The 17,209-nt window shown below is 39.4% G+C and overlaps 2 protein-coding genes across 8 annotated transcripts in view; both read right to left on the minus strand.

Moving 5' to 3' along the window:
- Positions 1-1,997: 1,997 nt before the first annotated feature.
- SMIM29 (small integral membrane protein 29) lies at positions 1,998-16,810 on the minus strand. Of its 2 annotated transcripts, none has more exons than XM_058175559.1 (6): positions 16,719-16,810; positions 10,657-10,785; positions 9,594-9,706; positions 7,942-7,967; positions 5,929-6,034; positions 1,998-2,665 (listed from the first exon to the last, which is right to left on the minus strand). In XM_058175559.1, exons 2-6 carry the CDS (start codon positions 10,679-10,681, stop codon positions 2,603-2,605), a joined length of 333 nt encoding a protein of 110 aa, XP_058031542.1. In that variant the 5' UTR covers positions 10,682-10,785; positions 16,719-16,810; the 3' UTR covers positions 1,998-2,602. The 2 variants fall into 2 exon arrangements, with proteins under 2 accessions (XP_058031542.1, XP_058031541.1); XM_058175558.1 differs by having other exon boundaries at positions 9,534-9,706.
- The window catches only part of NUDT3 (nudix hydrolase 3), a 69,218-nt gene continuing 54,006 nt past the window's right edge, over positions 1,998-17,209 (minus strand). For all 6 annotated transcript variants that reach the window (XR_009154204.1, XR_009154203.1, XR_009154202.1 and 3 more), the window contains 4 exons: positions 16,719-16,808; positions 9,594-9,706; positions 7,942-7,967; positions 1,998-2,665 (listed from right to left, as the gene is read on the minus strand). The gene's annotated coding sequence lies outside the window, so the exon portion shown is untranslated. The remainder of the gene's footprint in view (positions 2,666-7,941; positions 7,968-9,593; positions 9,707-16,718; positions 16,809-17,209) is intronic.

A 17,209-nucleotide genomic window follows, 5' to 3' on the forward strand; every position in this document is an offset into this window, starting at 1 on the left:
GTAACAGTCTTGGATAATGAAATGTAGATACTGGGAAGGCTGCATCGTATGTACGTTTCAATAGCTGCATAGAGAAGTACAGCTGGTGCAGTTTATGATGACATGATAGTATATTAACATAGAAAAATCTAACTTTATTAGACTGGGTGTCATGGCTTTTATATCATAATCTGAACAGAAACAAAAAAATGATCTACATTTTTAAGAATTTAGTGGATTCCTAACCCCTAATAATTGGAGTCACTGAAGCAGTAGGCGTGAGCATAAATGGACTCCAGAGAATGGTAGAGGATAGGAAAGCCTGGAGGAACATTGTCCATGGGGTCACGATGGGTCGGACACAACTTCGCATCTAACAACAACAATAATAATTGTAAGAATAATCAAATTTAAGGTACTGCTTTTAAAAGAAATGTAGCCTTTATTCAACAGAGACCCCTTCCCAAGAAATAGTACCTGAATCCCCAGATGTTCTTTTTGTTTCTGAATTCCTGTTATCAAATAATGAACCACTAGTACAGCCAATTCTAGAATTTTAATTTTTGCATCCAATGGATGTTTACCAAAAAAGCATTTTTTGTTTCCAAAAATAGAACAATTTGCCTCTCAAATGCTGCTCTGGAGGGACCTCATGTGTCTACAACAGGTTTGCTTGAGCAAAAAAATCCTGACCTGATGCTCCTGGCGCTAGCTGATATCAGCCAATTATGTATCTAAATCCAAGTGTATTGCGTTTGACTTATTTTTTTAGAAAGCTCAAAACGGGAACTTTCATTTTGCCCAGCAGAAAATTAACTCCAGCCAAAGGACAAATGAAAGTAGCAATCTAACACTCAGAATGCTCAAGCTGAAGGTTACTCTTAAATCTATTCTTCATCTGCTTTGGGGATGGAAATACATAATTCATCTGTATTTGGGAAATTTATATCTATTTTGAGACAGACGACTAGCAGCATAGAAATAAATGCAGTACAAACATTCAGTACATTTAGGAACTAAAATTCATGACTGGAGGTAAATCATGACATTGCAGATTTTTTGCCTGCAGACCCATAACAAAGCAAGGAGTTAATAGCAATATGAGATATAAATCAAAGGCATATAGATGGGGACAAATTAAAATGCACAGTACATATTGATTTCATTGGAAGATGATGCAGGGAATGGCAGAAGAATGCTTTCCTTCATGGCAGCTTCAAACCACCCTTAATTCAGCCCATGTAGCTGCACCCCCAGTTTATTAACTTTGTGTGTTTAGGAAGAGAAGCAATGGTTCAATGTACATTGTCATGTGCATTCAGTCTTGTCATAGAAAATTTAACTTTATTTCCAGAACCACAATGGTCACATTTTTCTCATTGCATTAGGAATACATTGTCAACCTCAAAAGGCATTAGATGTATGCAATATAAATAAGTTGCATCTCAATGTTCTTAAAATGTGTGGAAGACTCCCAACCTGCTTTAAAAAAAAAATGGGCGGGGGAATAAATAAAGACACTTTCTCAAAGTTACCAGTGCAGCTTTCTACATTAGGTGCATAATTTGTGTCCATTAGCTGAGTTCAGCAAGCAATGAGTAGCACAAATTTTTCAGCAAAGCAGCAATGACATTGCTGAACCAAGACATCAGTCCATCATAGGTCTATTAATGGTAACAAGCTGTATCCACAAAGACAGGCATATAACAGATTATAGTACTGTAAAAGCTTAATGTTTTGCCACAGGTACTCCTAGTCTGGTTCAGTTTTATTTACAAAACAGATGATTTCCCAAATACCAGATAACACTGTCTGTCCCTGTTAAGCTCAAACAGGTCACCAAAGAAAATAGTTTGTCAGAAATAATAATGGTCCTCTCTGATAGACATGCTAAGCATCTATATGAACTTCCTAGCTAAACTGCATCCTCCCAGCATGTAGCACACACAAAAAATCCAAAGCTGATGTCATGTACCCGTTATCCCTATTTCAAGAAGTATACCATCACCCCTCAAGCACCAAGTTATGCATTTAGCAATTTTATTCACTTTGCTCGCATCAGTTCAGCAATACATTACAGGAATCCCAACAACTTTAAATAATACACCCTTTTACATACTTAGGCAAGTAAGGAGAGAAGGCAGCTAGCAATGCGCTGGGATATCATAGCAGCTGCATTCTTATGCTCTTTGTTCACAAAAGAAAATGGAGGTTGACTGCATTGCTTTTTTAAAAAAAAACAAAGCTGAGCTTTTGAGGATCGATGCCCGTAATGCAAGAGTTATTCAGTAATATTTTACTTGAAATTTCATAAACTCCTGTATCTCATCATCCACATAAAATGCAAATCAGCTGATACGAAGAATGATGCCACATAGCAAGCTGTCCTAGTTCCAAACACAATTCTCCAACTCCCTAGGCTACTCTTTGTACCAGATGCTCAGTGCCAATCTTCTTGACACGGCTGGCATCCATTACACCTTCTGTTACTGGAAGTCACGGCAAGAGGCTGTAGTACTGAAGTGTGAAGAAAGGCAGCAACATTAATGGCATTCAAGTTGGCACACATGCCAGGTAGAAGAGGTCATCCATCTACACTCTGATCAGTCCAAGATGAGTACCATCAAGCTTTCACATCCATAAATGAATTACGATAGGGCTGGTATCCTCCCCAACCTCGCATCACCTGTAATACATAGCACACATATTTAATATCACCCTCAGACTTTCAACAATAGCATCTTTTCAAAGAATGGACATCTTCCACAGCTTATTATTATGACTGAGAATAATAACCTGGCAGTTCTCCCGCAGCGCACTGAGAAGAGATGTGTCAGGTAAGACCAATGTCCTTTTTCATTACTATTGGAGTACAGGTAGTCCTCAACTTACAGCAGTTCATTTAGTGACCGTTCAAAGTTACAACGGCACTGAGAAAAATGATGACCATTTTTCACACTGAACGACCTTTGCAGCATCCCATGGTCAATGTGATTTACATTTGGATGATTTGACAATGACTCACATTTATGATGGTTGCAGTGTTGCAAACTCACGGGCTCCCCTTTTGCGATCTTCCAACAAGCAAAGTCAAGCAATGGGGAAACCGGATTCACTTAACAACCATGTTACTAATTTAAGAACTGCGGTGATTCACTTAACAACTATAGAAAGGTCGTAAAATGGAGCAAACTCACTTCACAAACATCTCACTTAACATACCATATTTTTTGGAGTATAAAACGCACCTTTTCCCCCCCAAAAAAGAGGGTGAAAATCTTATACTCCGAATGTAGCCCTGCCCAGCTTCTCAAATGGAGGTTTCAGAGGCTAAAAAAAGCATCAGAAACTGAGCTTCAGGAAAAAAAGCCCCAAACGGAGCTTCAGAAAAAAAGTCCCAAAGCTTCAGAGGCTTTTTTCCCCCTGAAGCTGTTTTAGAGCTTCAGAGGCAGAAAAACGGAGTTTCAGAGGCAGGAAAAAAAGCAAAGCACAGAGCTCACAACCAAGAACCTGTTGCTAAAATTCAACTCTGGGAACAGCTGATTGGGGGTATTCCAGGAGGCCAATCCACCTGCCAATCAGCTTCTTTTCCTCCCGAAAAACTAAGGTACGTCTTATACTTCGGTGAGTCTTATACTCCAAAAAATACAGTAAATTTTGGACTTAATTGGGGTCGTAAGTTGAGGACTAGCTGTGTTGCTTCCCAAACAAAGCTGCTTGAATGGAAATCCACCAGTAAAGTTTTAATGGGAAGGAGATGGGTGCTCCCCCTGCTGTGCCAATACTGCATCGTTTTGGAAGTCACTTCAGAAAGCAAAAATGGAGACAACATTCTTTGTGAAAATCATCTATGAAACAGAAAGGGAAAAAAACAGCTCCCATGCACTGGCTGAATGAAACAGCTAGACTTAAGCATGTTTATGCTTCTGTGAATGATTCACTTCCTCTTTTATGCAGCCATGAAAATGGACAGCCAGGGATCATTTCTTACATTTCTCATTTCAATACTTAACAAAAACAGAAATACTGCTTACACGTACAGTAATATAAAAATAACTCCTAAACACTTAATTTTCTAGCATGGTCCATATAAATATTCTATTTGTGATAGTCTTTGGTCAAATGTCCTAATATTTGGCTTTTTTAGCTATGCTCACATCTTTTTGCAATCTCGGTAATCAAGATCTGTCATTTCAACTTTCTAATGTTGTTTTTCAGACTTACCCCGTATATACTCGAATATAAGCCGATCCGAGTATAAGCCGAGGTCCCCAATTTTACCCCAAAAAACTGGGGTAAACTGGGGACTCGAGTATAAGCCGAGGGTGGGAAATGAGGCAGCTACCGGTCGGGGAAACCCTCCCTCCCTCAGCCGAGAAGGCTGGCGGCTCCCCCGCCCCGCCCTCTCACTGCACCGGCAGGGCTTCCCCGCGCTAATGCAAAAGCCCGCCAAGTTTGCGCCATCCGGTATAATGTGAAAAAAAGAAGAAGAAAAACAAACTCGAGTATAAGCCGTATATACTAGAGTATAAGCCGAGGGGACGTTTTTCAGCACAAAAAACGTGCTGAAAAACTCGGCTTATACTCGAGTATATACGGTAGCTCTTCATCCTTCCCTCATTGTGACACATTCCTGAAAGGGCCAGGCAACAATAACAAAAACGTATTTTTCTTGAGTAGCCTCCCTATTTTGTTTGTAAAAGGCTGGATCTTGAAAAACGCAAGGCACTTTTGGGTAGAAAGTTTTGGTGTATGCCAAAATAGCTGCATTAAATTAGAATGAACCATTTATCCCAGAGATGTACACTGCTGTTAGCTTAGCTCTTTTTTATGGAGAAAAATAATTGTAACAAGAAAAATGAAGTATATACAAAAGGGCTCCAGCTAATTCAAATGACATTCTTAGAGGCAGTATATCTGAACCATGCAGCTCAAGAAAGAAAGCATAGCCTCAAACTACAGGTAGTATTCAACTTACGACCACAATGGGACCGGAACTTGTGGTCATTGTGATCTAAAGTTACTTTCTTGCTGGAAATTCACAAAAAGGATAGCAGTCGTGACCGCAGGATGCTGCAACTGTAAATGCAAGCCAGATGTCAAGTGCCCAAATTGTGATCAAATAACCATTAGTCATTTGATGACTAATGGTCATCAAATGGCAATGGTCATTTGTACAGGTCATTTTCTGAGGCCGTCATAACTTTGAATATCATTTAACAAATGGTCTTAAGTTAAGGACTGTCTGTGTAAACAAATGAAATTATTTTATTTTCCCTCTTTCCTGAATAGACAAAAATATTCAGAACTCACTGCTCACATCTATAGGACAATTCATGGTACCTTGACACAACAATATTCAGGGATTATGTTTTGAGAACATGTTGTGAATGTGCTTGCAAAATGACTTAAGGAGGGATCTGCCTACTCAAAAAATGTGTGTCAAAGCAATGTAGTAATTGGCAAATCACTAAAATATTGTCTGGTGGCTAGACAGGAGGCTAGAAGGAGAAGGCTCCTTCTAGCCTTCAATACTCAGTTGATACATCCACTTTTGGAAGAGTACCCTTCACAACAAAGGATTAGACTATAATTCTCACCATTTTGTTTTCTAAGGAAGTAAATGGAGCTATTATTAAAAAGAATAATAGTACATTATTTTGAAATAAGACATTTTCTCTTTTGTTAATGATTTTTAAGTGTAACAAGTCAAGCAGTGCACGGTGAGTTCAAAAAGGAGGTGCTTCTGGTTATACTGCACTTCTAGTTACCATATTCAGTCAAACTCAAATCAAGATAATTTGAAAATACGATGGGCAATTGCTTCCTTCCCTCTAGTGATAGTTTCATAGGCAAATCACATATGAACATGCAACTGTCCATAAATATTCTGAAACATGGCTCTGCGATGGGTATGTAATGTGTAAAATATACCCCACGTAAGCCTACTTTAGTGTCCTCTGGCTCCACTAGGAGTTCTTGCTCAGCCTCATGTAGCTCCTCCGCAGGATCATAACTGTACATTGGCAACAGATGGTGGCGTAGTCGATCATATCTAGGAGGCAGATTTGTCAGAGTGTAACCTAAAATTGTCCTCGAGCAATTAAAAGCTGCTACAATTCTTTTCTCATGACCCCGGCACTGGCTCAGGCAAGACAGAGCTACATCATAAAGCAATGTCAGGGATGAACAACAATCATAATTTCAGTAGAATAAACATTTCAAAATTTTAAGTAGTTTAGTGTTCAAATGTTTCTATTAGTCTCATGCACTAATAATTAATTCCAAGTAACTATGATCCAAATTTCAGTCACAAAGCTGGTTTATATTTTGATAATATACCTGAAGTTCCACTCATCAGTTGCCAGTCTTCAGCAACCTGATATTCTTCAGATGTTCTGAACAACAAGATTCCAGAATTCCTAGACATAGTTCTCATTTGCCAAGTGAGCTGGGAATTCAGGAAATTGTAGGTCCAATACATTAAGCAGCACAAGGCTAGGTGGACTATAAGTAAGTTTTGCATCGAATATGTGTCGATATTTGTCAGAGGAAAACTTCGGAAGTTTTATCAATATTCCAAAGTAACTAATATAGTAATAAGATACACAGATGATTTAGCAAATAAAAGAACAATTCATACCATTATTGACAAACCACTCTGCACGTTAAATGTTTATTTTGCACCCACCTAAAATTATAATCACACTTACATTATGTTGACATTTCTCTGGAATGTATAAATTAAACTATAGTGAAATGTTAATGTAGGAATTATAATGAACCAACCATAGAGCATTGGATGGTTCTTCTAATTACAACACATCTACCTTAAACCCATGATTAATGAAGCATCATACAAAATGCATCCATGCAGCAACAATTCCTGTGGTTTTAAATAAGGACAAACTGTTACGGCAAGCACATTCTTTTCCTTCCAGATTCAGGAAACTAAAATAATGTCTAAGAATATTTCTGGATTTTACATGGGAAAATAAAAATGGTAGCTAGTTCATTCCAGTAGTTAATTTTAATTGTACATTAAAATGTTTAGTTGTTTAAAATAAAAAAAGCTAAAATCAGTGATAGTACCATGTGAAACTGGAAGAAAAAGCAATAAGAAATCTCATTCACCTAATAAATTAGTTTTTGTGGCTAGCCCATGGCTGCTATTCAATGCAACACAGGCAGACCTTGCTTAATGACTATCCTATTTAGTGACCATTTGAAGTTACAGTAGTGCTGACAAAGCAACTTTATGAAGATGGTAGCATCCTATTTACAACTATTGCAGTGTGCCAGTGATGTGATCACTACTTGTGCACTTCACAGCTAGCTTCCAACTAATAGACTCAATGGAGAAGCCAGCTGTAAAACTGAAAGTTGTGGTCTTGTGATGTTTCACTTAACAATCGTGTCACTTAGCACCAGAGTTCCTGATCCCATTTGTGGTCATTACCGATTTTCCAAAATTTCAAATCTTCCCCAGAAAGCTGAACTCCCCATTTCCCACCATAACGCAATACATAAGATTGGATGCTATCTAGCATGCTTTAAAAAGCTATCATTATTCACTATATTAGAAAACAATACTCTACAAAGTGATAATTTATAAGTATCCCAAATGGATCCTACAATACAATAGATACTGAAAGAATATTATTTTTAATACAAGATTTTAACAAGAGTTACTAGTCTACTTCATATCAAAATGTGTCTTATTAGCTTTAACTGTAATTCCCAGAATCTATTTTCCAGGACCATTTAATGAAAAAAAAAAGTGGAACATGTCATAATTCAGCCAACATATGAAGAGCAATGTGCATTATTGTACTTTACATTAATGAATTGATCTATCTCTGTTTACAGTAGAGTAAGTATGTAATTGACTGCAGTATTAAAAGAGTCCCTTCTAGCAAGAAGATAGATCTAAAAAGACAATCTCCTACTGGAATTTCTTACCTCCTTTTTTTCTGGATATACATCATCTGCAATGACAAAAGGGAAGGAGAAAACAATGATGAGAGGAATGTGAATATGCGTCAGACATTATTTCTTCAAACTGGGAATAAAAATAAAACAAGAAAAAGAATACAAGGAATGTGAACATCAGGGTCACAATTTGTGTCATTAGTCTGGGTGCAATTTTCACAAGCCACATAATGGTAACATATGTGGAGCACCCAATTCATTTGAGAGTGTCAAATGATAAAGATAGGGGGCGTGGTGGCTCAGGGGCTAGGACGTTGAACTTGCCGATCGAAAGGTCGGCGGTTCGAATCCCTAGTGTAACGGGGCGAGCTCCCGTTACTTGTCCCAGCTTCTGCCAACCTAGCAGTTTCGAAAGCATGTAAAAATGCAAGTAGAAAAAACAGGGACCACCTTTGGTGGGAAGGTAACAGCGTTCCGTGTGCCTTTGGCGTTGAGTCATGCCGGCCACATGACCACGGAGACGTCTTCGGACAGCGCTGGCTCTTCAGCTTTGAAACGGAGATGAGCACCGCCCCCTAGATTCGACAACGACTAGCACGTATGTGCGAGGGAAACCTTTACCTTTACCTTTATGTGGAGCACCCAATTCATTTGAGAGTGTCGAATGATAAAGATACTGAAAGATGGTAGATAAAATCTCACCAAAGTCCAGAGATCAACCTGGTACCTTCCAGGAATATCAGATTACAGCTACTTTACTTCCCACAACTAGCCTAGCCTTTGATAATGACCAAGGAAAATGAGAGCTGCAAATTACCACAGTAACTGTATCTTTTCAGTGGAACAGACTAAAGCAAAGTCCTATTTTGGCATCCTCTTTATGAAAACTGTGGCCCATTAAGAAGCTACTTTCAGTTGCTGAGCATCTTGAGGTTGCAGGGGCAACTTGCTCTTTGGTTTTATGCAATAAAATGTTGTTTGAGCTGTGGCTTTCGGATACACTGAACATAAAAGTCAAAAGCAGAGCAGCTTTCACGTAATCTACTTACATACATACACCAAGCTATAAAATTCTTCAATCGATTTACATTTTAGGCATCCAACTAAACAAAAACATTCAGTTTTTTCAAACTTGATAATTTTTAAGGTTTTCTTAGTGTGTCCAGGAACTCCAGACTAAGCATCACTGAAGGCCATTGGAATGGTAAAGAAGAAACATTTTTGCTCAGCCTGAAGGGGAAAATATATGCTTATAAATACACAAGTGACACAGACAGAACTCTCACATTACTTCTAAAAGGCTTAATTATATATTTTTGTGACTTAGATCACTGGAATTTCCTAAGATGCAGTGTTCACAAGTGGACATTTTTAAAATAATGGCGCTCACTAATTGAACAGACTGCAACTGTTACAATAGAAACCGTTGACGAAGAACTGATATTGGGACTCATTTTTTTTCCCCAAAGAAAAACTTTCCGGCATATTCCATTGTTGACATAAAAAGTAGAGGAGCATTTCTCAACCTCAGCAACTTTAAGATGTGTAATCTTCAACTTCCAGAATTCCCCACCCAACATGCTGGTCTAGAAACCAAGTGCTTCTGTCTTGAGTCCACTCACCACTGCCATGACGATTCCAACAATGGTGATAAGGAAAAACGGCACTAGAATATAACCCACCAGGGAGTCATTGGTTGGCCCAGCAGAAGTGGGCATGGTGGTGTTATTCATGGCATAGAAAACTTGCTTGACAGGATCCGAGAAGCAGCTCCTGTCATCATTGGGAAGTCCACCTCACAACAATAAAAAAAAAAGTTTAGGATTAAAATATATTCTTAATGTTGCCATAAGCCACATTCTCCTCCTCCTCCTCCCAAACCCACTGCTATTCAAATAACTGCACATAAGACAGTCACAAGCATATCACATGCTACTCCTCACACTAGAATCAATGAATGAAATCCTTTAAAATATTTAGCCTTGAGACATGAATTACAGCTAAATAAAACTGAGAAAGGGGGTGAATGGGAAAGAAAAATAAACCATTCCAAGACAAAAAGTTAGAGTAACGGAAATAATGCTGGGATCTTGGTCTAAGCTAGCAGCTTTCCTAATATGATTTGATTGCTTATATGTATCCTATAGACTATCATTAAGTGTTGTACCTTATGAATCTTGATGAACATATGTTTTCTTCTATGTACACCAAGAGCGTATGCACCAAGACAAATTCCTTGTGTGGCCAATCACACTTGGCCAATAAAAAATTCTATTCTATTCTTGTATAGCTGACCTCTAATATCTCGCTTTCTAAATATTTCCCATAACGGAGAAAAGCAAAACTGTGCAACCCCTTCCCCACCCCTCAGCACATTCTATTAGTAATATTTAATATAATAGCAAAATCTGCTCCATGCTAGGCTCGCCTACAAAATCAAGTATAAAAACTTGCTTTGGTCTAAGGTTAATAAACCTGTGGCCCTCCAGAGGTTGATGATAGACTTCTCAACAGACATGCCCTGAATGGCCAATGGAACAATACTCGAGAAAACTATACATTTCCCACTCCTTTAGACGTGCAAATTTAGTATCAAGCAAAGATATTTGGGTTAATTCAAATAGATACAATCTGGTTTTCTCTCTGGGACATTAATGCTAACTATCCTGACTGTTAGAAGAAAATAGAAATCTGTATTTTAGTAAATGGGCCAGAGTTGTGTGGTAAAAAACGTAATTTGCTTACAGAATATCCCAGAGACAATCCCCATTATCTCCTGGTACAGATTTGTTTGGTAATCAGGTCCAACAATGCCGAATTAGTCTATGGTTCATATCTTCATATTTCACAAGTATCTTATATCAAGATACGGTACTTGTAAATAAAGAAATAATCTTATAAGAATATTGGATAACATTTTTTTTCTTTCAAATTCTGAACTGGAGTACAGGTTTTCATTGTAAATGGAACTGAATACCATTTGTAAATGCAACTGAGATACAGGATACAGATAGAATCCAGATTCATATTACTATGAGATATAAGAAGCCAGACTGGACAGGTTCCTTGTGGCCTCTTGCAATGGTATGTGGGAATGACCTTGAGGGAAGAGACACAGCCTAGAAAACTATCAGATAAAAGAGAGAGGAGCCTGCAAATGCTTAATGGACAAAGAAATTTAAGAAGGAGCCATCCTAACATATCACACTGTTAAAGGTTACAGCAGGAGATTTATGGTTTCTGTTCAGACTTGCAAGATTCTGTTAATGTAGTCTGACAGTAACATAGCACTGGCTCTTCTGGTCATGTTTTCAGTCTGGTCACTTGGGAGGGCTGATACCAACCTTGCAAGTCTCAAAATACAAATCAACTTGTTATAGTCTAGTCTAATACATTAGGGTGGATCCTTCATAAATGCCTTTCTTTGCTTATTAAGCATTTTTTTTTTTTGCATTTATATCCCGCCCTTCTTCGAAGACTCAGGGCGTCTTACACTATGTTAAGCAATAGTCTTCATCCATTTGTATATTATATACAAAGTCAACTTATTGCCCCCCCAACAATCTGGGTCCTCATTTTACCTACCTTATAAAGGATGGAAGGCTGAGTCAACCTTGGGCCTGGTGGGACTTGAACCTGCAGCAATTGCAAGCAGCTGTGTTAATAACAGACTGTCTTAGCAGTCTGAGCCACCAGAGGCCCATTCTTATTTGAATAAGATCCGTCAAATCTCAGATGGGAGGCCAATCCGAAGAATTGGATTGCAGCTACAAAGCTAAGAGGTGGTCTCACAAATCTGACACTGTGTCATATGGAGCTTTAAAGATGATAACCAGCATCTTTAACCCCACCCAGAAAACAACTAGGGGCTAGGGCAACTGATGCAGCAGTAATGTAAGTTGATGAACCATGGGGAACCCAGAATTAATATGCCACAGTAGTCTCAGTCAACTGCAGCTTCTGAATATTCTTCAAGGGCAGCCCCATGTACACAATGCATTAATCTAATCAGGAAGTGATTAAGGCATGACTGTGAGCAAGGCCAAAGCAAAGAGCAGGCCAGAAATGGCAAACGAGTAAAGGGCCCCTAAGCTTTGACTGCCGCCTGCTCTTCCAACAGGAGCTTCAAATATAGGACAACCACCAAATTGCATACCAGTTCTGTCCTGGGGAGTGTTATCCTATCCAGAGTCAAAGATGTCAGCTATCAAGACCCCACAACCACTCTATCTCGCTAAGGCTAAGTTGCAGCCTGTTTCTCTCCATCTAGGCCCTTATAGCCTCCAGACTTTGAGAAGGAAGTTAAACAGCTTCACTTGCTCAGCATGAGGTAGATATGCATAATTTGGTATTGTTGGCACACTGATAATACTGACCTCAAATAAGGCAGAATTTACCTTGAGCTAACAGAATGTGAAGAATTACAGAAACAAATAACTCAATGCCTACGAGACATTGTTTCACAGCTATAATTCAATACTGGAGAATCATTCACGTATTTAAAAAAAGAAGCTGGAAATTAAATGGAAGAATGCCATCTATGATAAACACTTGTGGAAGAGAATCAACCTAATGCACAGAAGACATCTCTTTAGATACTTAAAAGCCCAAACACATAGCAAATGCCACATCTTGAGCACTTATAGATTTACACATTCCTTCTTATTCTGAAAGCCACAATTCATATTTGCTGGCAGAATGGAAATTTGAATTGGGGCCTTTTGTCCCGTTCATTGTTTGCAACCTGGCCCTTCCCAGATTTTCTGTGATCACAAGAAACGAATTTTCAGCAACCACATTCACTGATTAAGCAACAGCAAGCAGGGCTAAGCGGCAAACATCCAGATTATCACTAGATGAAAGCAAAGACATACAGAAGGTTCTATCTTTTTACTGCCTTCTTGTTACTGCCTCAACCTTTGCTGTCTGGATGTAGCAGTCCTATTAAATGATAGCTTTATTATACATTTGGCAATCTACCCAGTCAGCCAAAGCCATAGTCAGCCTAATAATTTCTTAGGTAAGGCTACAATTGGCTTGGAGAGTTCCATGGAGCCCCGTTAGATCCATGGCACCCTCGATTTACGACCACAATTGAGCCCAAAATTTCTGTTGCTAAACAGGACAGTTAAGTGAGTATTGCCCCATTTTACAAACTTTCTTACCACAGTTAAGTGAATCAGTGCAGTTAAGTTAGTAACACAGTTGTTAAGTGAATCTGGCTTTCCCATTGACTTTCCCATTGACTTTCCCATTGTCACAAGGTTGCAAAATGGCATCACATGATCCCGGGACAATGTAATAGTCAAACACATGCCAATTGCCAAGATCCAACTTTGATCATCTGACCATGGGGATGCTGCAATGGTTGTAAGTATGAAAAATGGTCACAGGTAATTTTTTTCAGAGCTGTTGTAACTTCAAACAATTACTAAACAAATGGTTGTAAGCCGAGGTCTACCTGTAAAGTAGACTCATGGTCATTACTTATGCATTAACTATAGTTTCCATATAATGTATTTCATGTATACATATATGCAGAGAGCCAGTTTAATCCAGTGATTAAGGCACCAGACTAGAAACAGGAGACTGTGAGTTCTACTCCCATCTTAGGCATGAAAGCCGGCTGGGTGATCTTGGGCCAATCACTCTCTCAGCACAACTCATTTCACAGGACTGTTGTTGTGGGGAAAACAGGAGGGGGGGGACAGAGTTTCAGATATATTCACTGACTTGAGTTATTTATAAAATAATAAAGGTGGAATATATGTATATAAAACCTTGTATGGGATGTAGCATCAACAGATAGATGAGGTGGCAGACATTGGGAAATCCTACCAGTGGCTGGAAAAAGCTGGACTAAAAACAGCACAAAGGCATAGCAGCACAAGAGCAAGCAGTAAGCACCAGATCCATAGGAGCAAGAGTCTACCACAGTAGACAGAATCCAAGGTGCACACTGTGCAGAGGCCTCAGAGACAGTCCAATACATAATGGCAGGATATAAGATGCAGACAGGAACAGTATGCACTGAGTGGCACAACCAAGAAGCTGGCATTGTGTACAGAAACATCTGCAGTGTATAGGCTAGACCCTCCCAAATCCAGATGGAAGATTCTACAAAAGGTTGTGGAAAATAACAGTGCTAAGATCCTGTGGGACTTCCAGATCCAGATGGACAAGATGATACTGATCAATCAACAGACATCACGGTAATAGACAAGGAGCAGAAGGTACAAGATGATGATAGATGTAGTGGTGGCAAGTAAAAGCAGCATTAGGAAGGTATATGAGAAGCTAGAAAAGTATCAGAGCCTGAAAGCCGAATTAAAGAGAATGTAGAAATTAAAGACCAAAGTGGCCCCAGCAGTTGTCCCAGCATCAGGGCTGTGACTCTGAAGCACCAAGAAATCCCATGAACACCATCGAAGCTCTCTGTCCAGAAGAATGCTGTGCTACAAACAGCTAAGATACTGTGCAGAACTCACAAACTCCCAGGAAGTTTGACTCTGTAAAAGTCAATAGATTTAGGTTTTGGAAGATTTTGCATATATAGCTGCAGCTTGGTTACTGAATACAGCAATACATTATGATCAGTAGTGGGTTTCACTTACCTTCGCTACCGGTTTGGAACTTCACTCATGGCGCTTCTGCACATGCGCAGAACCTTCTGCGCAAGCCCAGAGCGTCCATGATGGTTTCCAGGCGGGTGGGAAGACCCTCTCGCCACCACCGCTACCGGTTCATCCGAACCGGGGTGAACCAGTAGAAACCCACCACTGATTATGATGAAAATAAAGCATATATGAAAATAGATAGCTTATGGTGTGGTATTGATGAGGGTTAAGTAAACAAGGGTGTGTGATGTTATGTTGGTTGTTTAACATATTTATGATGAATATATTAACACTACATGTGTTCACACAAATATATGTTTTTTATGGTTTCCCATACAATATGGTTAGATCAGAACACAATGATTTCCAGTGAATGTTACTATATGATGCAATGAGGAGTGAAGAAAAATTTAAGACGGATGCTGACTGATAGGTGGTATGTGCTAAGTACAATCAATCATATATTTTGAAAGAAATAAAACTGGAGGAGGACATGGACATCAGCTTTGGGAAACTCAGGGGAAACTTAAGTTGAATAGAGTGAGAATGGAGGACTTAAGCATATGGGTAAACAAGAGATTGGGTCAAGAAAGTATGGAAACTGAACTAATGAAAATACAACAGTGAATGTTCAATATGAAAAATGTACATTGAGGTGGTTTGGATATACAGAAAGAATGAACAACTGAGATAATAGGAGAAAGAGAGTCATTTTTGGGTGGATTTGATGAGATCCTGAAAAAGAGGAAGATGAGAAGTTTAGAGAACAAAGATAAATATATGAAACTGTATAAAGAAAGACATTGTGGAAGCAAGAACAGGATAGAAAGTTTCCAAAAGGCATAATGCATGACATTGGCATTAACAGACTTTTAACTATTTCACCTTCCTTCTCACCTCAAATAACATAGTTTAACCAGAAAGAAAAGTTACATAAATAAAACCAGTGTTTCGTTTTAACAGCCAAAAAACTCCTTTGACAGTATTGATTTACTTATCCCTATCTACTCTTTACATTTACATAAACCCTTTCAGATGTGATTATTTATCAAGAACTGGATCCTATATTATACCCTATGATTCCACACACTCCTTTGGTTTCTATTAAGTAAAATAATTGCTTATTTGTAGCCTATGACTAACATTAAGTATTGTATCATTAAGTGTTAAATTTGTACCCTATGACTATCATTAAGTGTTATAAGTGTTGTACCTTGATGAAGGTATCTTTTCTTTTATGTACACTGAGAGCATATGCACCAAGACAAATTCCTTGTGTGTCCAATCACACTTGGCCAATAAAACTTCTATTCTATTCTATATTCTAAATAAGAAAACCTAAAAACCCTATGAAAGAAAATCATAAAATTATCCCAATGCAGATTATTTTTTAAAAAATATGTATAATCATAATTATGAAAATCTGAAAGGCTACCTTATTTGCAATTACGTAGCCAAAAGGCTCCCCAAAAACTTTAAAAAAATAAATAAATCAAAGTTTACCAGAGGGCTCAACTTAGTTTAGAAAAGCCCTAGAGCAGCATTTCTCCACCTTGTCGGAGAACTTTAAAACGTTCCAACTTTAAAACGTGTGGACTTCAATTCCCAGAATTCCTCAGCCAGCATTCCCAAGGAATTCTAAGAGTTGAAGTCCACATGTCTTAAAGTTGCTGAGGGCGGAGAAAAGCCCCACTCCACCAGATCTCCACCAGATTTTAACCTTGGCTGTACACCGCCCTGAGTCCTTCGGGAGAAGGGCGGTATAAAAATTTAAATAAATTTAAATAAATAAAAAATTTAAATAAATAAATAAATCTCGACAAACAGAAGCCTCCTCCAGTGATCCAAAACAGGGGTCTCCAACCTTGGCCATTTTAAGCCTGGTGCACATCAACTCCCAGAATCCCCCAGCAAAGCAAAGCTGGCTGGGGAATTCTGGGAGTTTAAGTCCGCCAGGCTTAAAGTGGCCAAGGTTGGAGACCCCTGATCCAAAAGGACAGATAATTTGGGGGGAAAGCCCATGTAATTCAGCGGAGTAAACAAAAACCCAAGCCCATATCCATCCAAACCATAGAACAGCGTCCTCTGGCAAACTTAAGTATTCAGGGCCGGGCCGTCTTATTCACCTAACCTCCAAGCCGTGACTCCAAGCCCTCTCCTCCTCCTGTTCCCAGCAACGGCAGCGCTTACCTCTTCGGCATTCCCAGGTTTACAACAGCATCTCCGTATATAAAAACACCTCCGCAACGCTCATCTTCTTCCCGGAAGTCTCGCCTCGAACTGGAGAAGGGGTGGGATGGGGGGGGGTGGAGAGAACAAACGAGAAAAAAAAAATCAATGCGTCTCCGCCTCCCAGCCATTTCCCTCGTTCACTTCTCCATTTGCTTTCAGTAGGGCGGACCCAGCTCTTCACCTCCCTTCCTCTTCTCGGCTCCTCCTTGCTCCCCGTTTGGTTGCTGCAAACAAACGCACGCAAGCGCGCGCGCATTCCCGGTCCCTGCGCACCTCTGGAGCTTCACGCCCTTTCAAACACCGGCAGGAAAAGCCGAAAGGCGCGTGACTGGGCCCGCACATTAGAGAGGGAAGAGCAGCAGCCAATCCGCAAGCATGTTTCCTCCAGGTAACGCGCGATTGGCCACCGGGGCAGCAGAGGGCAGTCTCCGCCCGAGGAAAGACAGTGA

This window comes from Ahaetulla prasina, chromosome 3 (genome assembly GCF_028640845.1).
Source record: "Ahaetulla prasina isolate Xishuangbanna chromosome 3, ASM2864084v1, whole genome shotgun sequence".
NCBI lineage: Eukaryota > Metazoa > Chordata > Lepidosauria > Squamata > Colubridae > Ahaetulla > Ahaetulla prasina.